This window comes from Aotus nancymaae, unplaced genomic scaffold, assembly GCF_030222135.1.
Source record: "Aotus nancymaae isolate 86718 unplaced genomic scaffold, 86718_ANA_hifiasm-v0.15.2.pri h1tg000108l, whole genome shotgun sequence".
NCBI lineage: Eukaryota > Metazoa > Chordata > Mammalia > Primates > Aotidae > Aotus > Aotus nancymaae.
Genome location: NW_026988523.1, coordinates 35,640,859 through 35,664,937, shown reverse-complemented (window position 1 = coordinate 35,664,937; position 24,079 = coordinate 35,640,859). Strand labels below are relative to the sequence as shown.

At 55.2% G+C, this 24,079-nt stretch overlaps 3 protein-coding genes across 8 annotated transcripts in view; 2 read left to right on the top strand and 1 right to left on the bottom strand.

The window, feature by feature from the left end:
* The window catches only part of SMG5 (SMG5 nonsense mediated mRNA decay factor), a 45,377-nt gene extending 29,920 nt beyond the window's left edge, over positions 1-15,457 (top strand). For all 4 annotated transcript variants that reach the window (XM_064370359.1, XM_012449824.3, XM_064370360.1 and 1 more), the window contains 10 exons: positions 758-933; positions 2,949-3,024; positions 3,732-3,907; positions 5,877-6,035; positions 11,186-11,245; positions 11,615-11,774; positions 12,202-12,292; positions 13,220-13,294; positions 13,688-13,826; positions 14,012-15,457. In XM_064370359.1, the coding sequence (XP_064226429.1) occupies positions 758-933; positions 2,949-3,024; positions 3,732-3,907; positions 5,877-6,035; positions 11,186-11,245; positions 11,615-11,774; positions 12,202-12,292; positions 13,220-13,294; positions 13,688-13,826; positions 14,012-14,095 (1,196 nt within the window). In that variant the 3' untranslated portion in view covers positions 14,096-15,457. The remainder of the gene's footprint in view (positions 1-757; positions 934-2,948; positions 3,025-3,731; positions 3,908-5,876; positions 6,036-11,185; positions 11,246-11,614; positions 11,775-12,201; positions 12,293-13,219; positions 13,295-13,687; positions 13,827-14,011) is intronic.
* Positions 15,458-15,545: 88 nt separating this feature from the next.
* PAQR6 (progestin and adipoQ receptor family member 6) lies at positions 15,546-21,029 on the top strand. Of its 3 annotated transcripts, none has more exons than XM_012449830.2 (8): positions 15,546-16,431; positions 17,652-17,727; positions 18,155-18,282; positions 18,418-18,623; positions 18,743-18,869; positions 19,222-19,318; positions 19,548-19,698; positions 20,047-21,029. In XM_012449830.2, exons 2-8 carry the CDS (start codon positions 17,677-17,679, stop codon positions 20,319-20,321), a joined length of 1,035 nt encoding a protein of 344 aa, XP_012305253.1. In that variant the 5' UTR covers positions 15,546-16,431; positions 17,652-17,676; the 3' UTR covers positions 20,322-21,029. The 3 variants fall into 3 exon arrangements, with proteins under 3 accessions (XP_012305253.1, XP_012305254.1, XP_012305252.1); XM_012449831.2 differs by having other exon boundaries at positions 15,546-16,482; XM_012449829.2 differs by lacking the exon at positions 15,546-16,431 and adding an exon at positions 16,916-17,057.
* Positions 21,030-21,124: 95 nt separating this feature from the next.
* On the bottom strand, positions 21,125-22,966 carry BGLAP (bone gamma-carboxyglutamate protein). The gene is made up of 4 exons (XM_012449840.3): positions 22,093-22,966; positions 21,817-21,855; positions 21,605-21,674; positions 21,125-21,405 (listed from the first exon to the last, which is right to left on the bottom strand). Exons 1-4 carry the CDS (start codon positions 22,154-22,156, stop codon positions 21,276-21,278), a joined length of 303 nt encoding a protein of 100 aa, XP_012305263.1. The 5' UTR covers positions 22,157-22,966; the 3' UTR covers positions 21,125-21,275.
* Positions 22,967-24,079: the final 1,113 nt, after the last annotated feature.

Genomic DNA, 24,079 nt, shown 5'->3' with positions numbered 1-24,079 from the left:
TTTTAGCTTAAAAGTCATTTGCTCTGGGACTCCTTTAAGGCTATGTTAGATTTGCTTCCTGTGGCCACCTGCACCTCGGCAGCCCGCAGCCCTTTCCCACTCTGGTGAGGTTGCCTGTTGACTTGCCTGTCTCCCCAATTAGACTCTGAACTGCTTGAGGGCAGGACAGTATGTCTTACTTATTGCTGTATCCCAGTACCTAACACAGTGCCTGCCACATGGGTGGGACTTAGAACTATCAAATGACTGAGTGAATGACAGAAATGAGAAAGCTGATGCTCAGAGATGTGAAGTGAGCGGCCCAGTGTTCTCACTTGCAAAGTAGAAGAGCTAGGAGTTGAAAGTAACTCTTTTAAAACTGTACTCCTTGCTCTTCTCCCTCCCTTAGCTTCCATCTAATTGTCTGCCCTGCCTTCAAGCACAGAGTAGGCACTTCATAAATACTGGTTGAATGAATAGCTGTACATCAGTGTCACAAATTAAATCTGTAAGAATCATATTTAAATTTAAAAGGTGCCATATTTAAAAAGCAACTTTGGTAAAATGAATTTGAGGAGATTAAAAAACAACAACAGTTAGTGGGTCTGGAAAAATTAAACAAGGGCCTGTTAGTGATTCCCCAGCTTTTTCATATCAGAATTCCTCAGAAGGGCCCAGGCTGGGTGGAAGCATGCTCCCTGCACAGAGCTGAGGACTGTTGCCAGTGCCTGTAAGTTGTTTATCCCAGTTCTTTCTCTTTCATTCACCCACCCCTCAGCCTCTGAGGAGGGCTCTGAGTCGGAGGGGAGTGAGTCCAGTGGACGCTCCTGTCGGAATGAGCGCAGCATTGAGGAGAAGCTTCAGGTCCTGATGGCTGAAGGCCTGCTTCCTGCTGTGAAAGTCTTCCTGGACTGGCTTCGGACCAACCCCGACCTCATCATTGTGTGTGCACAGGTGTGTTGGTTCACCCCATTGCCCCTGTCAGGTCCCAGGGTCTTGGAGGAGAGGATGAGCAAGGATGGGGCCTGAGAATCCCCTCAGATGTCCAAGACAAGAATTACTCCAGGCAGTCAAGCACCTATCTGTGCTGGGCCCTATTGCTTCTGACAGTGAAAGATTAGGCATGATCTTTGCCCTCACAAAGCCTGTGGCCAGGGAACGATGAGCAAGCTGCTTATTTTGCTTTGTATCCCCAATGCTGGGCATAATGCCTGCCATTATGAGTAAGGCCAGTAGAAGTATGTGTTCAAGGACCAAACTTGATAAATACCAAAGAATCCAGAGAAAGGAGACAGCATTGAGTAGAGGATAGTGACAGAAGAGATAGGAACTTCTGACAAGAGTTGTGAAGATGTACTAGGCAGGGGAAACAGCCTAAGGAGAGTCACACAGCAGGACTGAGCTCTGTCAGGCTGGCTGCCTTGGAGGCTGGGTGGGGCCATCGTAGCTTTCCCTTCCTTCTCAGGTTCAGTGTCAGTCTTCAACCTGTAATTCCCAGAGGCATACCTGCCCTGCTGTGGAAGACCCTCTTCCCTTTGGTTTGCCCCATTCCCTAGGTGAGAGAGTTTGGGTCAGGGCCAGGTGCACCCTTGGGTGTGTGCTTATGTCTGATGACAGTTAGTTACTCAGTCATTGGTCACTGAGGGAGGTGTGGTGAAGACGGAGATGCAGGGTCACATTCCTGGAGAGGTGTTCCAGTACGGGCACATGGGAGGGCTGGAAGGAGAGGTTTCTGCCAGACATAGAGAAAGCACATCCTTTAACACCCTGCATTTCCCCACTACCAAGATCCAGAAAGTCCTCGTGGTTTAACTGCTTTCTCTTTTCGTAAAGCATTCAGCTGGTGAAAAAGCTCAGCCAGGCTGTTCTCGAACTCCTGACCTCAAATGATCTGCCTGCCTCAGCCTCTCAAAGTGTTGGGATTACAGGCATGAGCCACTGCGCCCGGTCCAAATGTGCCTTTTTTTGTTTTTTGTTTTGTTTTGAAACAAGTTATCACTTTGTTGCCCAGGCTGGAGTGCAGTGGTACATCTTGGCTCCACTGCAGCCTCAACCTCCCAGGCTCAAGCAATCCTCCCAACTCTTATCTCCCCAGTAGCCAGCTGGGACTACAAATGCACAACACCACACCCAGCTAATTTTTTCCTTTTTTTTTGAGAAGGAGTTTCGCTCTTGTTGCCCAGGCTGGAGTGCAATGGTGTGGTCTCAGCTCACCGCAACCTCCACCTCCCAGGTTCAAGTGATTCTCTTGCCTCGGCCTCCTAAGTAGCTGGGATTACAGGCATCCACCACCATGCCTGGCTAATTTTTTTTTTGTATTTTTAGTAGAGATGAGGTTTCTCCCTGTTGGTCAGGCTGGTCTTGAACTCCCGACCTCAGGTGATCCACCTGCCTCAGCCTCCCAAAATGCTGGGATTACAGGCATTAGCCATTGTGCCCAGCCCGCCTGGCTAATTTTTGTATTTTTTGTAGAGACAATGTTTTGCCTTGTTACCCAGGCTTCTTTTGTTGATTTTTATTTTTTTAATTTTATTTATTTATTTATTTTTTTGAGACGGAGTTTTGCTCTTGTTACCCAGGCTGGAGTGCAATGGCGTGATCTCGGCTCACCGCAACCTCCGCCTCCTGGGTTCAGGCAATTCTCCTGCCTCAGCCTCCGGAGTAGCTGGGATTACAGGCACGTGCCACCGTGCCCAGCTAATTTTTTGTATTTTAGTAGAGACGGGGTTTCACCATGTTGACCAGGATGGTCTCGATCTCTTGACCTCGTGATCCACCCGCCTCGGCCTCCCAAAGTGCTGGGATTACAGGCGTGAGCCACTGCGCCCGGCCCCTTTTGTTGATTTTTAAATCAAACTCCCATAGGGCTCTGAAATAGGCCATATCCCCTAGTGGGTGCTTTTCTTGCTCACTGCTGTTCTCTCCCACTGTCTCTGGCTGAAGACTTCCTCTTCCTTCTCTCTCCCCAGAGCTCTCAAAGTCTGTGGAACCGCCTGTCTGTGTTGCTGAATCTGTTGCCAGCTGCTGGCGAACTCCAGGAGTCTGGTGAGGGGGTCCCTGGCACTACCCTCCTTTCTTTTCTCCCGCATTGGCCTCACTAAGCCCATCCCCCCTCCTCGTAACCCAGCCCTTGGGGTAAGGAGGTTAATGGGATTCACTGCCAGCCTCCCTAGCACACAGCAGTCATTGTGTGGTCTAGGGCTCTCCGGTTTCCCACCTCAACACTGCTGTACTGTGGGCAGGTGGCCTGGTCAGCAAGGAGTCTCTCCCTGGGGAAGACAAGGGCAGAGTGAGAGGGGCCTGGGAGCCAGGCCTCGCTGCCGCTGGTGCACTGATGCCTGCAGTCATTGAGAGTTGACTTTGACCTACCAAGTTTGTTTGTCTGGCTCATCCCCTCCCACCACCTTCCAGATGGAAAACTCCACCTGTTCCTATTTCTTGAGACTTGCCAAGGGCTATTCAGTCATCCTGAGCCCTTCCTCTCATTTCTATCCCAATGTAATTGTCCCTTCTATCAGGGAGTCTTCCTGACCTGAGCCATCCTTGTTCTTCCTGAGCCTCTCTGCTCTGCCTGATTGGCCCTTATGTGTCCATCTCTCTTTCCTTCACTCCCTCCATGTCTCCCCACTGTCCTAGGGTATGTCCTGTCTCATTGTCTCATCCGCCTGATAATTCCCAAAGGGAAGGGCTATGTCTCTCTGACTGGGAGTTCCCACAGGATGGATGGTCTGATATGTCCTCCTTTTGCCCAGGCCTGGCCTTGTGTCCTGAGGTCCAGGATCTTCTTGAGGGCTGTGAGCTGCCTGACCTCCCCTCTAGCCTTCTGCTCCCGGAGGACATGGCTCTTCGTAACCTGCCTCCCCTCCGAGCTGCCCACAGACGCTTTAACTTTGACACAGATCGGCCTCTGCTCAGCGCTTTAGAAGAGGTGAGGATATAATTTTTTATGCCACAGCTGTTTGTTAGTCACACACAGTGACAAACGGGCTCAGGGCTGGGGAGGAAGGGGGCAAGACACCCTCTTCCACCTAGACAGGGACAGTGTCCTTGGGGTTACAGGCTATGCACCCTTTGTTCAGTGAGCCATTTTAGCTTTTTTCCTATCTTGGCAGGATGTCCTTCTAAAGGTTTGCCATTGGTGCCACCGGCAGGTTCTACAGAACAACTACCCCCCTTCTTTTCTCTGTCTTCTGTAAAGGGCAGAACAAGTAGTTATTGGGGCTTTGAAATCTTTATCAGTCTCTTTTCTAACTCTGGGCCCAGCCTGCTCTGAGCTGAACATAAAGCAATCATAGAAAGTTAAAGCTGGAAGGGAATGTGCTGCCCCCTTAGTCCAGCAACTCTCACCCTTGACTCTCCATCACCACATGGGCCATTTGGGGGCAGCAGAGGAAAGCCAAGCAGACAGGCCACCCAGTCCTGACATGCAAAAACCAACTGGCTGCTCCCTCTCCAGCCAGAGCTGCTTGGCTCTGTTTTTTTTTTTTTTTGAGACAGAGTTTTGCTCTTTTGCCCAGACTGGAGTGCAGTGGCACAATCTCAACTCATTGCAACCTCTGCCTTCCAGTTTCAAGCCATTCTCCTGCCTCAGCCTCCTGAGGCGCCAGGATTATAGGCACTTGCCACCACACCTAGCTAATTTTTGTATTTTTAGTAGAGACGGGGTTTTACCGTGTTAGCCAGGATGGTCTCGAAGTAGTGACCTTGTCATCTGCCTGCCTTGGCCTCCCAAAGTGCTGGGATTACAAGCCTGAGCCACCATGCCTAGCTGGCTCTGTTTTATATTTTAGAGTTCTAGATAAGATTTTTATTTGAGAGTGAAGAAGGGTTTTACTGACCACAAAAGTAAGTTGGGGCCAGGTGTAGTGGCTCACGTCTGTAATGACAGCAGTTTGCAGGGGCCAAGGCAAGTGGATTACTTGAGCTCAGGAGTTTAAGAACAGCCTGCGTAGGCCGGGTGCAGTGGTTCATGCCTGTAATCCCAGCACCTTGGGAGGCTGAGATGGGTGGATCATGAGGTCAGGAGTTTGAGGCCAGCCTGGCCAACATAGTGCAACCCCGTCTCTACTAAAAATACTAAAATTAGCCGGTTGTGGTGTTGAGTGCCTGTAATCCCAGCTACCCAGGAGGCTGAGGCAGGAGAATTGCTTGAAACTGGAAGGCGGAGGTTGCAGTGAGCCGAGATCACGCCACTACACTCCAGCCTGGGCGAACGAGCAAAACTCCATCTCAAAAAATAAAAAAGAACAGCCTGGGCAATATGGCAGGACCCCATTTCTATCAAAAAAAATACAAAAATTAGCTGGGCATGGTAGTGCATGCCTGTAGTCCCAGCTACTTGGGGGCTGAGGCAGGAGGATGGCTTGAGCCCAGGAGGTAGAGGCTGCAGTGAGCTATCTGCAGTGAGCTATCTGTGATCTGGAGGGCAGATCACACTACTGCCCTCCAGCCTGGGTGACAAAGCAAGATTCTGTCTCAAAAAAGCAAAAAATTAATATTAAGTTGGAAAATGTGATCTAGTTTGGTCCCATGGAGCATATGAGAAGCATTAGGAGAGAGATGGCATTAGAACTCAGGTCTCCTCACTTCCGGCCCAGTACCCTTTTTTTTTTTTTTTTTTTTTTGCTTCTTAGCTCAAGTCTTGGTTCTCTGGTCCTCCTAGGAGTTTCCTTGCTGTACCTACTCGTTTTGTGGCAGTTAAAGGCTCTAGGCCTTAGTGTTTCTCCTTCCCACCCCGTAGACCACAAGTCTTTCCCTGGAGCCCTTGTTGCCGAGGTGGCTGGGCCAGCAGGGAGGTGGGAGGGAGAGATGGAGGGAGGGAGGGAGGGGGCCCTGGAGGGCAGGGTGGGCCTAGAGGGCCCTGCTCAGTGGCGCTGGGCTCCTGTCTCTCCCCACAGTCAGTGGTGCGCATCTGCTGCATCCGCAGCTTTGGTCACTTCATCGCCCGTCTGCAAGGCAGCATCCTGCAGTTCAACCCAGAGGTTGGCATCTTCGTCAGTATTGCCCAGTCTGAGCAGGAGAGCCTGCTGCAGCAGGCCCAGGCGCAGTTCCGAATGGTGAGTCAGGCCTTCCCATCCCTGTCAGCTCTGCTCCCATTTAGCTCACTGAGAAACCAGGGCAAGATGCTCAGACCCTCTGGTGGTCTCCACCTGAAGGGCATAGTAAGATGCATAGGGAGAGGGAAGGGGAGGTTGGGAGGGAGGAGGCCTGGGAGGGACTAAGGGATGGGACTGAGAGAGGCTTTGAGCAGAGGCTTCCTGGCTCAGGAACTGTACCCAGACTGACCTGGAGTTGAGGCCACCTCTGTTACCTCTTAATCTATGAATTGAGCAAGTCACTTAACCTCGCCAAGCCAGTTTACTTGTCAGTTAATGTGGGAATAAATAGAATCCACTTTATGTAGTTATTTGAAGATAGAATGATAGTGGATATGAGGTGCCTTGCACATTGTCTTATGGAGCATGCGTATGCTTAGCAAATGTTCCCTCTCTTCCCGTTCATGAAGAGGGATAAAGACTGAGGAATAGAAGGCAGTGGAGCGCTCCTGATATAAGGGGCCATGAAGGAACCTTCCCATCCCAGATATGGTCCCATCCCACAGGGGCCCCAAAGGATAGAAAGTGGCCTGTGTTACCTCTTTTCCATCCAGTAATTCATTCCACAGATATTTATGCCACTTTGTGCCAGACATGTCAGTATTCTAGGCACTGGGGTTACAGCAGTGAACAAGACAGACCTTTTTCTTGGTGGGGCTAATACTTTGTGAGCAACAATCTGGTTTTCACAGTGGGGCCTGCACAGCCCTGGGCATGTTTCCCGACACACTACCCCCTGCGAAGTGGCACCAGTACATTTGGGTTGTTAGTGTCTGGCATAGGAAGTGTGGCTCATGTGTCTCAGCAAGCCCTCAGGCTTTCTTCTTCATCTTAAGCCAATCCCTTCCCCCACATTCTTCCTTTCCACCTGCCCCAGGGCCAGCAGTTTCCCCACCCTTTCTGAGTCCCATTTCTTATGGGCATTCTGCTTGGCTGGGAAGGGGCAAAAGCTCCCCAGAAACTCCCTTCCTTGCTGTTTTAAAAACAAGCACATTTTGTTAAAAACAAACCTTTTGTGTTAAGGCTTTTATTGCTAGTCCATAGGGGAAGACGTGGCGGGAGGTTACAAAAATAATTATGAGGAAGTTAGACAGTTTCAAAAAATGTTATAATTTTTTCAGGCATTTCCTCTGGCCTAAAGCTCCTCCTGGGGGGCCAAGGAGTACCTGCAAGCCTCCCCCATGTGGAGCTAGACTCCACAGGCCAAGCCTGACCCTGGCCACGTTGCTAGCTGGGGCTGCCTCCTGCTCTGCTTGAGTCACAGGCTTCCACCCTGAGGGGCTTATCCTCAGCCAGAGGAGTGTTGTGCTTGTCATGTTTATCAAGAGCTTTCTCTATGCACAGTCTGGTTTGCATGGGACATCTCATCTAACCTTTGCAGCAGCCCAGTGAGGTTGGTGCTTGCATCCTCCATTTTATAGATAAGAAAATGTAGGCCGGGTGCAGTGGCTCACACCTGTAATCCCAGCACTTTGGGAGGCTGAGGCGGGCAAATCACTTGAGGTCAGAAGTTTGAGACTAGTCTGACCAACATGGTGAAACCCCGTCTCTACTAAAAATACAAAACTTAGCTGGGTGTGGTGGTGGGTGCCTATAGTCCCAGCTACTCAGGGGGGTGAGGCAGAAGAATCGCTTGAACCTGGGAGGTGGAGGTTGCAGTGAACCAAGATCGTGCCACTGCACTCCAGCCTGGGCAACAGAGCAAGACTGTCTCAAAAAAAACTAAAAGAAAGAAAATATAGAAAGATAAAGAAACATTCCTAAGATCAAAAAGTATAGTCGGTAGTAGAGCCAGGGCTCTGGAGTTGGACAAACTGTGGAGTTCTTATCCTGGCTCTTTGCTGCTGCTTTAGAGACTTAGCTTTTCTCTAGGCCAGGTGGGCACTAGGAGTTGCTGGGGCTGCAGGATCTGCTGATGGAACCTCTGAAGGTAGGCTTTCCCTCTCAGGAACATATGGGCCCACATCTGTTTTTTTTGTTTGTTTTTTTTGTTGTTGTTGTTGTTGTTTTGAGATGGAGTCTCACTCTGTCACAGAGGGTGGAGTGAAATGGCGCAATCTCGGCTCACTGCAACCTCCGCCTCCCAGGTTCAAGTGATTCTCTTGCCTCAGCCTCCTGAGTAGCTAGGATTACAGGCACATGCCACTGCGCCCAGCTAATTTTTTTGTATTTTTAGTAGAGACAGTGTTTCAACATCTTGGCCAAGCTGGTCTCGAACTCCTGACCTTGTGATCCACCTGCCTCAGCCTCGCAAAGTGCTAGGATTACAGGCGTGAGCCACGGCGCCCGGCTCAGCCTGCATCTGCTTGAAATGCTGGGTTGGTGATGTCAGAGCCTCAGATTAGGACAGCTCCTTCTTGGGTCTAGGTGGATCCCACTTACTTGCACTAGTTCTTTTGGGGGGATTTTACACAAGTGCCCCCATCATCCCCCTCTCTTGAATATGGGGTTTCACAATTACCATATTATTCTAAAAGCACCCCGTGGACTTGATTTCTGCTGTAGGAAGAGGGGAAGTTTGTCTATGGTGCCTCCCTTTCTTACCAGTTTGCCCACAGGGCCTGTGAGAGAATGGCTGTCCCAGGAGGTTGAGGTGCAGTCAGTCAGCCAAGATCTGGCCACTGCCCTCCAGCCTGGGTGACAGTGAGACCCTGCCTCAAGGAAAATGGCTCTCACCTAGGCTCTGGTCTTCTGCTTCCATTCTTTCATTTGACCACATTGTTTCTCAAAGGGACACTACTGGCACTTTGGGCAGAACAATTCTTTGTTGTGCAGCACTCTTCAGGGCTTGGGAGTGGATCTTGCAACTGTAGACTTTATTCATATTTCCCTAGTGTTCCCACCAGTGTCTGTTTTCTGTTCTGTAGTCCAGTCCAGGACCCACAGTATGTTTGATTTTCATGTATCCTTAGTCTTCTGCAATCTCTGACAGTTCTCAGTGTTTCCTTTTCTTTCCTGATGTGACACTTTTGAAGAGTACTGGTCAGTTATGTCATAGTGTCCCTCAGTTTGGGTTTGGGTGATGAGAATGAGAATTTTTTTTTTTTTTTTTTCGAGACAGGGTCTTGCTCTGTCAACCCAGGCTGAGGTGCAGTGGCACAACCATAGCTCACTGCAGCCTTGAACTCCTGGGCTCAGGCAATCCTCCTGCCTCAGCTTCCTGAGTAGCTAGGACTACAGGCATGCACCACCAAGTTTGGCCATATATATATATGTATATATATGTATTTTGTAGAAAAGAAATGGGATCTTGCTGTGTTGCTGAAACTGGTCCCAAACTCCAGAGCTCACTCCAACCTCTACCTTCTGGGCTCAAGCAATTCTCGTGCCTCAGCCTCCCAAGCTGGGACTACAGGCATGAGCCACCATACCCGGCTAATTTTTGTATTTTTAGTAGAGACAGGGTTTCATCACGTTGTCCAGGCTGGTCTCGAACGCCTGATCTAGGGTGATCCTCCCACCTCAGCCTCCCAAAGTGCTGGGATTACAGGTATGAGCCACTATGCCTGGCTCCAAGATGAATATTTTATTTATTTTTTGAGATAGAGTCTTACTCTGTTGCCCAGGCTATAGTACAGTGGCTCAGTCTTGGCTCTCTGCAACCTTTGCCTTCTGGGTTCAAGCAATTTTCCTGCCTCAGCCTCCTGAGTAGCTGGGATTACAGGTGCCTGCCACCACGTCTGGCTAATTTTTGTATTTTTAGTAGAGACGGGGTTTTGCCATGTTGGCCAGGCTGGTTTCCAACTCCTGATCTTAGGTGATCTGCCTGCGTCGGCCTCCCAAAGTGCTGGGATTACAGGTGTGAGCCACCACGCCTGGCCAAGATGAATATTTTAAAGCACCACTTTGATGATGCCACTTTGCTTATCAAAGAGTCTTCAGTGGGCTGGGTGCCATGGCTCATGCCAATAATCCCAGCACTTTGAGAGGCCAAGGTGGGCAGATTGCTTGAGCCCCAGAAGTTTGAGACCAGCCTGGATAACATGGTGAAACACCATCTCTACAAGAAATACAAAAATTAGCCAGGCATGGCTATTTTTTCTCCACCGGAGAAGGGCATGTGCCTGTAGTCCCAGCTAGTTGAGGGGCTGAGGCAGGAGGATCACTTGAGCCTGGGAGACAGAGGTTGCAATGAATGGGAATCGTGTCACTGCACTCCAGCTTGGGTGACAGATTGAGACCTTGTCTCAAAAGAAAAGCAGAAAAAAGAGTCTTCATTGGCTCCCCATAGCTTACAGGATAAAGTCCCCATCCATAACCTCATCTTTTAGACCATATTAAGGAATTTGGGCTTTACCCAGAATACAGAGGAAAGGCATCGGAAGACTTCTAGGCAGGGCTGTGATGGGCATCACATGGTTTTTAAAAGATTGCCTTGGTTGTAGGTGGAGAAAAGGGATTGATAGAGGCAGAGACCAGTAGTGAAGGAGAGGTGTGGACTTAGACTAGGGCTTCACAGTGGAGGTGGAAGGATTTGCATACTGTTTAGGGGCACAATTGACAGGACAGGGAAGCTAATACCTTCTGGGGCTGAGAGAGGGAAGATTCAAAGCCAACCCTGAGCTTTCTGACTTGGGCAGACTTCAGTTTATTTACCAGGCTAGAGAACACTAGAGGAAGAGAAGCAGGTTCTGAGGAGCACATTGGGCTGCTGAGTAGGCAGTTGGATGTGTGGATCTGGAGCTCAGGATGGTCAGGCCTGGGCCGAATCTGCAGATTTGGAAGATGTTGGCAAGCAGATGGGGGTAGGTGAGGGAGTGCATAGGTAGGATCTCCTGGGAGGGGACACCAGATTGAGAAGAGCAGAGATTGAACCCTGAGGCACAGCCAGGTGAAGTCCTGCTTGGCGACGGCACATGGCTGCTCCCCTCCCCTGCAGGGCCTGGAACGTCATGACCTGCATTGGGTTGGTCATGGAGGCTGTTCAGAGTGCCGCAGAAGAATATTTTTTCTTCCATGCCTCTCCTCCCCTCATTTAGCAGCAGTGCTAAAGAGTGATTTTACATGAGGCCACACTGTTTGAGACCCCAGGATATCCTCTTGGTCTTCCTGATCACCGGAGAAGGGCATGTATACCCTAACTCCTTATAACTCGTTTTTTCCCCTCATAGGCACAGGAGGAAGCTCGTCGGAACAGGCTCATGAGAGACATGGCTCAGCTACGACTTCAGGTGGGAAATCAGGGGCCCAAGTGCTTCTTTTGCACTTGGTAGAGCTTTTGCTTAAACCCCACTGGCAGGTCTTCCCCCTTCCGCTCTAGGCCCCCTGCTCTGTTACCTCTGTGTCCCTCCGCTTCTCCCAGTTCACCCTCCCTGCTACTAAATCTTCACTCAGCCCCCTTTGTGCTTTCACTTCTGTCTCCCTTTCTCTTTAACTCTTATTTCTGTCTGTTTTTTTCCCCAAAGCCATTGGTAGAAAGGTCCCCTGATCCCCTTAGCAACAGGAGAAGCCCCATAAGAGCCACCTTGAGGACCACTGTTCCCCCACCCCAGGCTGAAGGGGTCTCCCGCAGCTGTACCCACCCTGCCCTCTCTCACCAGCTCGAGGTCTCTCAGCTGGAGGGCAGCTTGCAGCAGCCCAGGGCCCAGTCGGCTATGTCTCCCTACCTCGTCCCTGACACCCAGGCACTCTGCCACCATCTCCCTGTCATCCGCCAACTGGCCACCAGTGGCCGCTTCATTGTCATCATTCCAAGGACGGGTAAGTACATTGGAGAGGTAAGGGGACAGATAGAGTGTGGGTAAAAGAGATTCTGGGCTTGGGATTAAGAGACCCTTATTTGGGGCTCAATTTATACACAGTGACCTTGGTCAAGTCTTACCACCTTTGTGAACATGTCACTTCATCATGAAATGGACATAACAGTCCCTATTCTGCCTCACAAGATATTTGGGAGAAACAGAAAACAGAAGTGAGTACAGTGTGGAAGTACTGGGTAAATTCCAAGTATATTGCTGGCAGAAGGTCACCATCTTCAGAGAACTTGGCGAGCCCTCTAGGGAGCCAGGGTCCTTTTTCTGCCTGCAGGCTGTACTGAGGTGAGCTCAGATACTTCCTCCAGAGCCTCTTGTCACAGCAGTCTGAGCTTATCTGTTTTGTCCTTCCCTACCCTCACCTTGCTCACCAGTGATTGATGGCCTGGATTTGCTGAAGAAGGAGCACCCAGGGGCCCGGGATGGGATTCGGTACCTGGAGGCAGAGTTTAAAAAAGGAAACAGGTGAGTGCAGGCCTGGCCGGACCTGTGCTGAGCCCTGGGTCCATCTTTTGGACAACACATGCTTATAAGCCCCTTGCTCCCTATGGGTAAGACACATACATACCTGTCTCTACTCACAGTTTGCTCACTGCTTGGGGAGTGATACCAGAGATCATTAGAAGTCAAGGTCGTAGGTGCTGAAATGACAGGTGACCAGAGGAGTCAGGAGCCCTGTGGGGAGCACTGAGCTGCTGTCCTTCTTCCTCTGGTGCAAGCCTGTGATCAGCACCCACTGGGGAGAAGGGAGCAGGCTTCCCTCCCCCAACATTAGACTGTGAACTCCTTTACAGAGGAGTTTCTCCTGCTTTAGGGTGCGACAGGTGATCAGGTTTCTCAGAGTGTGAGGGCCTTCATCTGGGCTGCCCACCTCCCCACTGAGCTGAGGCAGTGGTGAGACTGAAGCCAGCCAGGGATGAGCAGATGGCAGCATGTGCAGGTGCTCAGCCCGGTGCAGGCCTGCCCTTCTGGCCTTGGAGGCCGGAGGAGGACTAGGCAGAGGGTGTAGGGAATAAGGAGAAAGCTTCCCTCTCCCTGCTAGCTGGCCCACCCCGTCCTCTGCATCTGCTCTGCCTGGCCAGGAAGCTGTACAAGGCCTGATTGTTTGGACCTTGTCTCCAGAAGCCCTGACTTGAAAAGCATCTGCTGATTCTCCCCTCTCAGCTCCTCCCCTGGGAGGAACCAAAGAATTGATGTTATCAGGAGGAAAAGCGAGCTTCGCCCAGCAGCCAGGAAGCCACTTGGAAACGGTTCTAAACAGAGCTGTGGTGGGAGAGATGTGTTCCCTGCCCCGCCTGCAAAACTAGGCCCCCAGAGGCACAACGATCTGCTTTGTGTAGGGCACCCTGCCTGTCCTCTGCTCCTGACTTCCAGTCGCATGTCTCTTCGCAGGTACATTCGCTGCCAGAAAGAGGTGGGAAAGAGCTTTGAGCGGCATAAGCTGAAGAGGCAGGATGCAGATGCCTGGTAACATTTCAACCCTCACTCCTAGAACCTCAGTCAGGCTACCTGCCTTGCTCCTCCGCAAGCATTCCCAGGGAGAACGGGCAGGGCTGGAGAATTCTGAGACTCCACACGTAGCCTGCCAGGGCCCTCCCGCAGGCCTCACCTTTCAAGAGTACGAAGTTGCCCCGGCACCTGAGCTTTGTAGATGGGGCGGCCTCTTCGGGCCTTGCGATGCTCAGGCTGGTATTTTCCTTCAGTGCACCTTTGCCTGCTCCCCATAGCGTCTCTTCCAGGGCCAGCTTCCAGGGCCCACTGCTGCTCGCTGCCCTCCCAGTCCCCAGCCGCCCCTGTCCCCTGGCGGGCTGTGCTAATGCTGGGTCGTGACCCATCTTCCCTTCCGCCCCCCATCCCCAGGACTCTCTATAAGATCCTGGACAGCTGCAAACAGCTGACTGTGGCCCAGGGGACAGGTGAGGAGGACCCAAGCGGCATGGTGACCATCATCACAGGCCTTCCACTGGACAACCCCAGCGTGCTTTCAGGCCCCATGCAGGTGGGTCATAGGTGAGGTGGGGGGATGGTGTGGAATAGGGACGAGGTACCAGAGTAAATTCTGTCCCTACACCCTCCACATAGCTGCCTTTTTCTCTCCCATCACTCCTTCCCCAGCCCCTCAGCGATTTGCTCCTCAGTTCAGGAGGTCAGGCCCTCTCCATCTTTCCTCCTCCCCTTCCACAGGCAGCCCTGCAGGCCGCTGCCCATGCCAGCGTGGACATCAAGAATGTTCTGGACTTCTACAAGCAGTGGAAGGAGATTGGTTGAGACTGACCCCCAGGCCCTGCAGTGGGGCTGACTCCAGATCTCTCCTGCCCTCCCTGGCAGCCAGGACCAGCACCTGCAGTCACCCCACCACACGCAGATTCATGCACGCACACAGGAGGGAGGCCTAGCTGCTCAGAGGCTGCAGGGAGGGCCCAGGAGCCAGCTGGGAGGGTGGGGTCCCTTTGTTGCCAAGACGTTAGGAAAGCGAGGAAAGTGCTTAGAGCAGGAGAGTCCTGTGGGCCCCTGGCCAGCCTTCTTGCCTCAACTCCCCTGCTGTCCCCAGCGGCAGGTGGCAGGCATGGGTACCTGCATTTCACTGGAGTGGGTTCTTGGATCTCTGCGGGGAAGGAACAGCAGAAGAGGGCCCTTCTTCCTCACCCGAGATACAGGATGGTTGGGGCCAGAAGTTTGGACCCTCCAGGTTTTGGGGAAAGAGCTGGGTCATACCTGGTGTCTGAGTGGTTCTCGGCAGACCCTTCCCCTCCTCAAGGACCACCCATACTCCTTTCAGCCCCCTTTATGGAGGCCGGGCAGCTCTGGAGCCAGCCACAGGCTCTTATAGAAGCGAGGCCTGGAGTGGCCTGCACCGAGTAGCCGGGTCAGGGTTCATGTGCTCCTCCTGCCACAGGGGCTGCACATCCCATTGCCCCACTTCTGCTTTCTGTCTTCCTCTGTCTAGCTTCCAGGGCAGGGAGCAGGCTCCACCTAGGGCTGCAGGCAGTCTGGCCTGTGCCAGCATGGGCGCCTGTGCCAGCATGGGCTCCTGTGCCTACCAGTCCCACAGGTGCTGTGCTTTGTTGACAGAAGGATGACAGAGAAGAAAGGGGGTGCGGTCTGAGGCCACCGCCCCACTTCCTATCTAAGGGAGGGCTGAAGACAAGGGGCTGGCATTCAGTGAGCAGCAGAAACAGGAGGCCCCTTGGAACTGCTCAGTCAGGGGTCCCCTGTCCCCCGTTTTGCCCTCCCCAGGACTAAAGACTTGGAGGGGCTGGGTGTGGGGCTAGCTTTGGGAGTGTCGAGGTGACTATGTGGGAGCAGAGATCATGAATAGCTCAGGGCAGTGAATGGCGCACCAAGAGCAGGGTCGTGTGTGGGAGGCTGTGGCCAGGATTGTCTCAGCTCCTCCCCCTCAGGCTGGGAGGATAGCACAGGCTGGGGGCTGGGGTTGGAGGGTCTCGGCTCTGCTGCCCCCACCCCAGTACTAGCCTGCCTTCCCAAGCTGTGGCTTGGAGGATAGCTGGCTTCCTGCCTCTCCTCTAAAACAGCAAGTCTGGGAAATCCTGGGGTGAGTGGGGTCACCCCAACCCCAGTTGCTGGCAGAGACTGAGACTAAAGCATCACTTAATAAACCCCCAAGCCCAGTCCCTGTCTCCTGGTGCCTCTCTGTACAGAAGTTTTATTGGGAGGTGGGACATTGAAGAGGGCATCCTGAAATGCACTTTGGAAAGACTTCCTTGAAGTGGATGGAACAGAACAAGAAGCTGGCAATTTGAATGGGAGCCCTGGAGATGGTTTTATGGTAGATACTGTCGAGTTCCTTGACCCTGTCAACTGAGGCGTGCCTTTGCAAGGGCGATAGGTGGAAATCTCTTGCCAGCAGATACCGCTGCCTGCAGTTTGCTGTCACCAGGAGAAGGAATGATACCTGATATCTGATCCCCTACCCCCCCACTGTCTCTTCCTCAAGAGGCTGGGGAGGTGAGCCTTGAAACCAGCCTGAGTCCTCAAGTGCCTGTCCTGCAAGGATTGGCACCTCAAATTGTATTCAGGGTGGGGGTGGGGAGGTGATAAGCTTGGCAAATCCCCCGTGATAGAACCAACATTTACCAAGGGCAGTTGGCTCTGAGCCTTACCCAGCACTAGATGCTAAGAGGCAGCAAAGCATGGTAAGAGATGGCTTCTGAAATCTGGTCAGAATTCAGGCATTTAGGTTCCTCTGCCAGCCTAAGGCAGAGCTGTCCTCAGCTGCTGGGAGAACCTAGAACAGGGGAACACCTTTCTGGGTGGTCTCTACAGCACCATGGCCATGTCCTGGCTTGGGCCCCTAGTCTGTTCTAGCCAGCCTGAGCACAGGGAGTTTAGGTCGTGCTGGAGGAGCTGGCTGTGTGCAGGCGGCAGAGTGAGCTGCCTGCTAATAGGGCCGGGCCACCCTGTGCTGCTCCCTGGAGGCTGGACAAGGCTGGGATTGTTCCCTGGCTCCCCTTTGTCTCCCCACTCCCCGCCCAGCCTGCCCGGCCACTCTCCTTCATCAGCCTGGCTGGCAGCAGCCTTGGACTCCGCCCGTGGAGCCCTGGGCCTGCTGACCCATCAGCTTAGGAGCACCCACCAAGCTCTGGGTAAGGAAGCTCACCTGGGGCTCTCATACCACCTCTCCTGGGGAAATAGAGGTAAAGCACCTTGCTCCAGCTGTCCCTCCCCCATTTCCATAGCAACTGCACACACCCCACTCCGGAGCTCTCCAAACCCTAATGCTAAGGGAAGGCACCGTGAGGGAAGCTAGACCCCAGCGAATTTCTCACTCCTCCCCTAGATGATAGATGGGTAGCACTCTGGGTAGGGGAGACATCCCCCATCCCACTTGTGAGAGCAGACAAGGGATACCCTGGGAGGCCGTCATCCATCTTTGTTCTGCTGGGGTGTAGGGACTAGGGCCAAGTTTGCCTTGTGCCCAGTAGGGTCCCCAGCACCCATCTCAGGGGCAGAGGCTGGGGGAGTGACTGACTGCTGGTGCAAGCCCCAGAGTGCATGCAACACAAACACAGATGCGCAAAGCTGGTGGCAGGAAGAGGAGGGGCTAGGCTATAGAGTTGCTGCAAAGTTTTGGCCTGGGGGAGTGTCCTATTCCTCCTCCTGGGGCAGCTCCGCCTGCCCAGCTGGCCCAGCCCCTCCACTTGTGCCAAGGAATGTGCCAGGAGAGGCGGGTGGGGCAGCAGAGCCACAGCCGCCCGGAGGCAGCGCACAGGTCTGGGGCTCAGGGATAGGGGGCTCAGAAGGGGCAGGGACCCCAAAACACTGCCGAGGCTCAAGTGTAGTCCTCAGAGAAAAGCCAGGCATCTCCTAACTCCTTGTCCCACCTGACGGCATCTGGCTTCTCCAGGGATTCTTTCTTCTGAGTGCCAAGCTTAGAATCTGTGCTCAGCCCGGCGCTGTGGGCTGAAGTGCATTCTGGTGGGGCGGGGTGTAGTACTCGGGCTGTCTCTGCTGGCCTCAAGTCAGGATTCTCCCCGAGATAAAAACTGGGGCCTGGGGGGCTGGATCACTATTTGAAGCAGCCTCCTAGCTGGGAGGACTCACCACTCCATGCTGGGCTGAGGCTGCCTAGCCCCTCAGTGTGGGGACTGAATACCCGAAGGAGGACAAGGGCAGGGGATGGAGTTAAGAGGTGCGACGGCTGGGGAAGCTGGACCAGCCTCCCCGGGCTCGAAGGAAGCATTTCCAGGAGGGGAGGGTGCCAGGTGCCTCCCACACACGCAGCCCATCCTGGGGCTGAACCCAGGTGAAAGGGCCTGTGGATGAGGGCAAATAGCTGATCCCCTACCCCCCACTCTGTCTCCAGGTCAACGTGGAGGTGCCAGGCCACCATGCTCAGTCTCAAGCTGCCCCAACTTCTTCGAGTCCACCAGGTCCCCAGGGTGAGGGGCTCCACGCACTAACCCACCAACCCCCACTCCTAGAGGACTGACTAGGGGCAGAGATTCTTCTCTCTTAGCTACTGGGGCAGCCCCTCCTGCAGGTGGACTCTTACCCTCCCATTCCAGTGTGAGACTCTTCCTCTGTTCTCTGAGGAACAAGCTGTGGCCCTCCATCCTGAGTCCCCTTCCCCAGAGCGCCCTGTCGGTGTGCTGCACCCCGCCCCACCCACCCCACCCCGCCCCAATCGGCCTCTTCGGTTTCCCATCTGATTTGTGGGCACTGGAACCTATGGTAAGATCGGATCAGATTGGCTTGGGGGCCAGGTTGATCTCCAGCCCATCCTCTTTGACCCTGCTTCCAGAGATCTCTAATGGAGGGAGAGGGTCTGGGCACAGTGACTCCTCTCCTTTCCCACCACTACGCCAGGTGTTCTGGGAAGATGGCATCATGTCTGGTTACCGCCGCCCCACCAGCTCGGCTTTGGACTGTGTGCTCAGCTCCTTCCAGATGACCAACGAGACGGTCAACATCTGGACTCACTTCCTGCCCACCTGGTGAGGGGAGGCTCTGCCCCAGTCCGCGACCTTCAGCTCAAAGGGGGTACCCAGGCGGGCAGGGACCGTCCAGGCCCACGGGCTGCAGCGGCAGTCACGGGGCTCCGCGGCGGCCTGAGCACGCGCCCGCCGCAGGTACTTCCTGTGGCGGCTCCTGGCGCTGGCGGGCGGCCCCGGCTTCCGCGCGGAGCCGTACCACTGGCCGCTGCTGGTCTTCCTGCTGCCCGCCTGCCTCTACCCCTTCGCGTCGTGCTGCGCGCACACCTTCAGCTCCATGTCGCCCCGCGCGCGCCACATCTGCTACTTCCTGGACTACGGCGCGCTCAGCCTCTACAGCCTAGGTAAGCCGGGCAGGCGCAGGAGCGCGGGGTCTGGGCGTCCCGGGGCGGGGCGAGGGTTGGGACGCGGGAGGGAGGGGCGCGCCCCTCCGGCCTCAGCTGCACACCCCACCTCACTGCAGGCTGCGCCTTCCCCTACGCCGCCTACTCCATGCCGGCCTCCTGGTTGCACGGGCCCCTGCACCAGTTCTTTGTACCCTCCGCCGCACTCAACTCCTTCCTGTGCACCGGCCTCTCCTGCTACTCCCGGTGGGTTCCCAGGCCCCTCCAGTGGGGACGGGGAAGGCGGAGGCACAGGAGAGGACACACCTCCCTGCTCTTGAACAGCATGGGTGACATCAGGACCATGTACTGAGGACTTCCTGTCAGACCCTATATGCTCATACCCATGCTGTCTCCTTTAAATCTCAAGCCACCATAAAAGGCAGGTGTCTTTATCCCCACAGACAGATGTGGTCCTTTACACAAGTCATGTGCCCTAAGGGTTTTCTTAGCTGCAGGCTGCGCTGATATTCCAGGTTGGCCCAAGGACCCCTTGCCTTTCTCTCACCCCTACCCTGAGCACAGTGATGGTGACCAGCCTTTTCCTCCCACCTCCCAGTTTCCTGGAGCTGGAAAGCCCTGGGCTCAGTAAGGTCCTCCGCACAGCAGCCTTCACCTATCCCTTCCTGTTCGACAACCTACCTCTCTTCTATCGGGTAAGGTGGCCTGGGGCCCCTGCCCAGACTCCTGCTTTCCTGTCCTGACCCTCAAGGTGCCCACTTCCAGCCCTGCCCCCTCAGTCCCTGCCTCAGCCCAGCCACCTCTCTTCAGGCCCAGCACCCCGCCCGGCTGTGCCCACCCGCTCTGCATCCTCACCAGACCCCGACACACACCCGTATTTCTGCTCCCGAGCCCTCCCCACCAACCTTACTTTTCCTCTGCCAGCTCGGGCTGTGCTGGGGCAGGGGCCACAGCTGTGGGCAGGAGGCCCTGAGCACCAGCCACGGCTACCACCTCTTCTGCGCACTGCTCACTGGCTTCCTCTTCGCCTCCCACCTGCCCGAAAGGCTGGCACCAGGACGCTTTGACTACATTGGTGAGAGCAATGCCTGGCTCAGCCCGGGAAAGGGCAGGGGCTGATGGCTTCCCAGAGCACAGAATGAACTGGGTAAATGGGTATCACAGCCCCAGCATGGAGGCAAATTACAGGAGGGACTTCCCTGTCTTCCTATAACAAGTGAGCATCACTGGAAGAGTCCTCAGAGTCCTGCACCTGCCACTTCTCAGGTAGCAAAACTAGTAGCCTGTGTGCTGGGGGCCGCACGCACAAACGCTCACACGCCTGTCAGTCCCTCTGGGAATTTATAGGGGAGGAGCAGGCCCAGTGGACCGGGTGACTTGCCCTGGGAAAGGTGTGGCTCTGACCTGCCCGTCATCTCCACAGGCCACAGCCACCAGCTATTCCACATCTGTGCAGTGCTGGGCACCCACTTCCAGCTGGAGGCAGTGCTGGCTGATATGGGATCTCGCAGAGCCTGGCTGGCCACACAGGAAGCCGCCCTGGGCCTGGCAGGCACAGTGGCCACGCTGGTCTTGGTGGTAGCCGGGAATGTGCTCATCATCGCTGCGTTCACAGCCTCCCTGCTTCGGGCCCCTAGTACATGCCCTCTGTTGCAGGGTGGCCCACTGGAGGGGGGTACCCAGGCCAAACACCAGTGAGGCCCTGGAGGGGGCAGAGGCCAGGCCCAGTGCTGGGGAGGAGTGAGACCCAGGCCTCATCAGGTAGGGACGCATCTCAGCCTGGAACCAACAGTGGCTGAGGACAGAGGGCGGAGGACAGAGGGCAGAGGAGAGGAGGAGTGTCTGGGGGGACTGGCAGAGTGTGTGAGGGACCATGGGGGGGCTCTTGATGGGACTGAGGGAAGTGCTGAGGGTCTGAGAGGGGAGGCGGGTGCGTGTCCAGGCTGAAGATGCCTCCCGACTCTGTCTGAGGTTGGGGCGGGGAGTGTTGTTGGGGCCCTTTTGTCTGGCTCCGTTTCTGGTGCTCCTGGAAGTCTCTGCTCAGCACAGGGAAGAACTAACACGACTAACCTCGGGCTACCCTGAATGCTTCTTGCTAACCAGGCCGGGAGGGAACGCACTTGGCCCCCATCCCCGAAAGCCAGGTAATGCCAGTTTGCCAGCAGCTATTTGCCTATGGAGATGAGTCTGTCCTGGACACAACTGTGTATTCAAGGTGACCAGGCTTTTGGGGGTGGGCCTATCTGGGTGCATCATGGATGGTACAGTGGACTGAGTGTGGGGAGGAGGGTGCTAGGCTAGAGGGGGATCTCTAGCTAGACTTCCTGGGCATCCTAGGAAGCCACCTTCAATGACTTCTGGAACAAGGCAGGTACAAATAAAAAAAATAAAACTTTTTGGAAAGCACTTCCTAGAAGTGAAAGGTAAAACCTCCTCACCCCCATCCTCCTGACACCTCCCTCCCACACTCCATAAAGTGGACAGATTCACAGGCCCTCGGATTCCTCTTCTGGAGTTTATTTGGGAGCAGCTGGGATGATGGGGACCCCACATCCCCAGGGCTGGGTGGTCAGGGCAAGGGGGAGGGGAAGAAGAAGGGGGCCTGGAGAGGAGCAGAGCTGGGGTCACCTGCCAGGCCAGCAGGGTGACACCCTAGACCGGGCCGTAGAAGCGCCGATAGGCCTCCTGGAAGCCGATGTGGTCAGCCAGCTCATCACAGTCCGGGTTGAGCTCACACACCTCCCTCCTGGGCTCCAGGGGATCCGGGTAAGGGGCTGGGACTCTGAGACACCCGACACGGTGGCATCAGCCCCCGTGCAAAATGCCCATCCCTCTTCTCACTATACATGGGGCTCCAGGGTCCCCGCCAGGGCAGGCTGCCTGTGCCCCCACCACGGCCCAGAGGCCACCCCCTGCTGTAGCTCCCCCGTGGCCCATCACGGTGAGGCAGGGCCTTGGCCCAGCACCGCCTTTTCTCTCACCCCAGCCATTGATACAGGTAGCGCCTGGGTCTCTTCACCACCTCGCTGCCCTCCTGCTTGGACACAAAGGCTGTGGAGCAAAGGCGCAAGCATCAGGTGGCTCTGGGTTTGGGAGGACAAGGTAGGGAGCAGGGTGGCCTTCCTGACAGCCTGGCAGGAGTCGGGGAATGAGACTGAGGGACCAGGAGCCCCTGCCAGGCCCATCCTCATACCTGCACCTTTGCTGGACTCTGCACCGCTGGGCTTCGCACCTGCAAAGGAAGGGAGCATGGTTCCTCTGAACCCCGCTCACCCCTAGGGCCCTCATCGTCCTTCCCCTGTGTCTCAGGCAGCGTGTTCTTTCCTCCTCTCCCTCTGCAAGGGCAGAGCTAGGACAAATGGCTTGAGCCTGCACCAGGGACTGCCAGCGGGGTGAGAAGAGGTGGGCTGTGGTATACCCCTCTCAGCCCCGACTGCAGTGCGGTCTGAGGGGAGGTGGGGACACTCACCTGCCTGGCCAGCGATGCAAAGTGCGGCCAGGGCCAGCACGGGGAGGAGTGTGAGGGTTCTCATGGCGTCTCCGCAGCTGCTGCTCAGGGCTCGGCTGGCCTGCCCTCAGCACCCTCCAGCACTGTTTATACCCTCTGGGCCACGCCCCGGAGATGAGGAGGGGCACGCCTGACCACGGTGCGGGTGGGTCTAGGGGGAATCTGCCAGGGCTATTTGGGGGTCATCCGCCCTAGCTCCGTAGGCCAAACCCCAACGGATGTTGTGGTTGGGAGCTGTGGCTGCTGGGCCAGGAGCCCCTAGGAGTGATGGAGGGTGAGCCACAATCAGAGACTGCCCGGCTCTCAACACTGCCTCTGGCCCCTTCCCCAGGGGGCAGCCCCAGACCCCCCAACCCTGACTCACTCTTCCTCAGAGACCCCCAGCCTCAGGTTGAGCACTGGCTGAGCTCTAGGGGAGTCTAGAGAGGAAGAGGGGCTCAGAGACCGAAAATAGGTTCAAGCAGAGCTGGGCTCCAGCTGTCTGACAGTCTGTGATTTCTACCGTCGGTCCCGTGGGCAGGAGCCAAACCGAGGGAGGGAATGCCTCGCAGTGCCCTCGTTCACCCCGTGAGATGCCAAAGGCAGCCTGCTGTGGGCGCAGCTCGACGGCTCCAGACAGGAGAAAGGGTCAGGCAGCACAGGGGCAAGCGCCAGAGCCAATGGAGGCAGGGCCGGGCGGGGGATGGTTCATCTCCGGGACAGACCGAGTGGCTGTGACTGTCAGGTACACAGGCACAGGGCAGGGAGGCAGGGCACTCACTGAGATGGGGACCCTTTCCCCATGCCCTTGGCAGGCAGGGCCTGTGAGGAGCGCACAGACGGAGCGTGCCTCCACCCTCCTGACCCCCACCCCCCGCCCCGATTCTCCTCCTGCCCCTGCAGTCTCCACAGTGTTAACCACCCTGGGGAGGGACCTGCACTCCTGTAAGTGACAGGAAGGCATGTCCTCTACGGGACAGAACATTCCAGCCTGAAAACCCCTCCACTGCCTCACGTCAGCCCAGAGAGGGAGGAGTGACCTGGCACCTTCCCCTGTCTAACCTGTGTCCTCACTCACCTGCCCACCAACCAGGGCGTGAGACCGGCTGCCCAACCCGACAAATAAACAGAGCACCTGCCGGGGCAGGCCTGACAGGACAGGGCGTCTGGATGCTTGAATGCCACAGCTCCACAGTGACAAGGCGAGCAGAGGGAGACAGAGCCGGGTACCGTTTATAGGAGGGAGGTGGGAAGTGGCGGCCACCTGATGCTCTCCTGTGTCCCCAGTGTGCCTCCGGCAGACCTCACCAAGACCCTCACTAGGGAAAAGTTCGGCCCCCGCCACACCCAACCCCTCTCTCCCCTGGTCGATCCGGGAAGCGCCCTGCCTTTGGCTGCCCTGGCTGAAGAAGAGTGAAGTGGAAGAAGCAAGAGAAACAACACGCCCAGCGATTTTTTTTTTTTTTTGAGACGGAGTCTCACTCTGACATCCAGGCTGGAGTGACATCCAGGCTGGAGGTTGTGATCTCAGCTCGCTGCAACCTCCACCTCCCGAGTTCAAGCGATTCTCCTGCCTCAGCCTCCTGAGTAGCTAGGATTACAGGTGCGTGCCACCACACCCAGCTAATTTTTGTATTTTTAGTAGAGACAGAGCTTCACCCATGTTGGTGAGACTGGTCTAGAACTCCTGACCTCAGGTGATTCACCCACCTCGGCCTCCCAAAGTGCTGGGATTTCAGGCATGAGCCACCACGCCCGGCCATAGTGATTCTTGGAGGATACCAAGAGTGACACCTCTTTGGCAGCTCATCCTGGCCAGAGGGAACCTGGGGGTCCTGGTTTTTGTACAAGGGGCTCTGCTGCTCTCTGCGCATGATGGTCTAGTAAGCTCTTTGCCAACCCACCCCAGCCTGGAGGTTCCCAGAGGACCACAACTGAAGCCTTGACTGGAGCCAGCATTCGGGAGCCA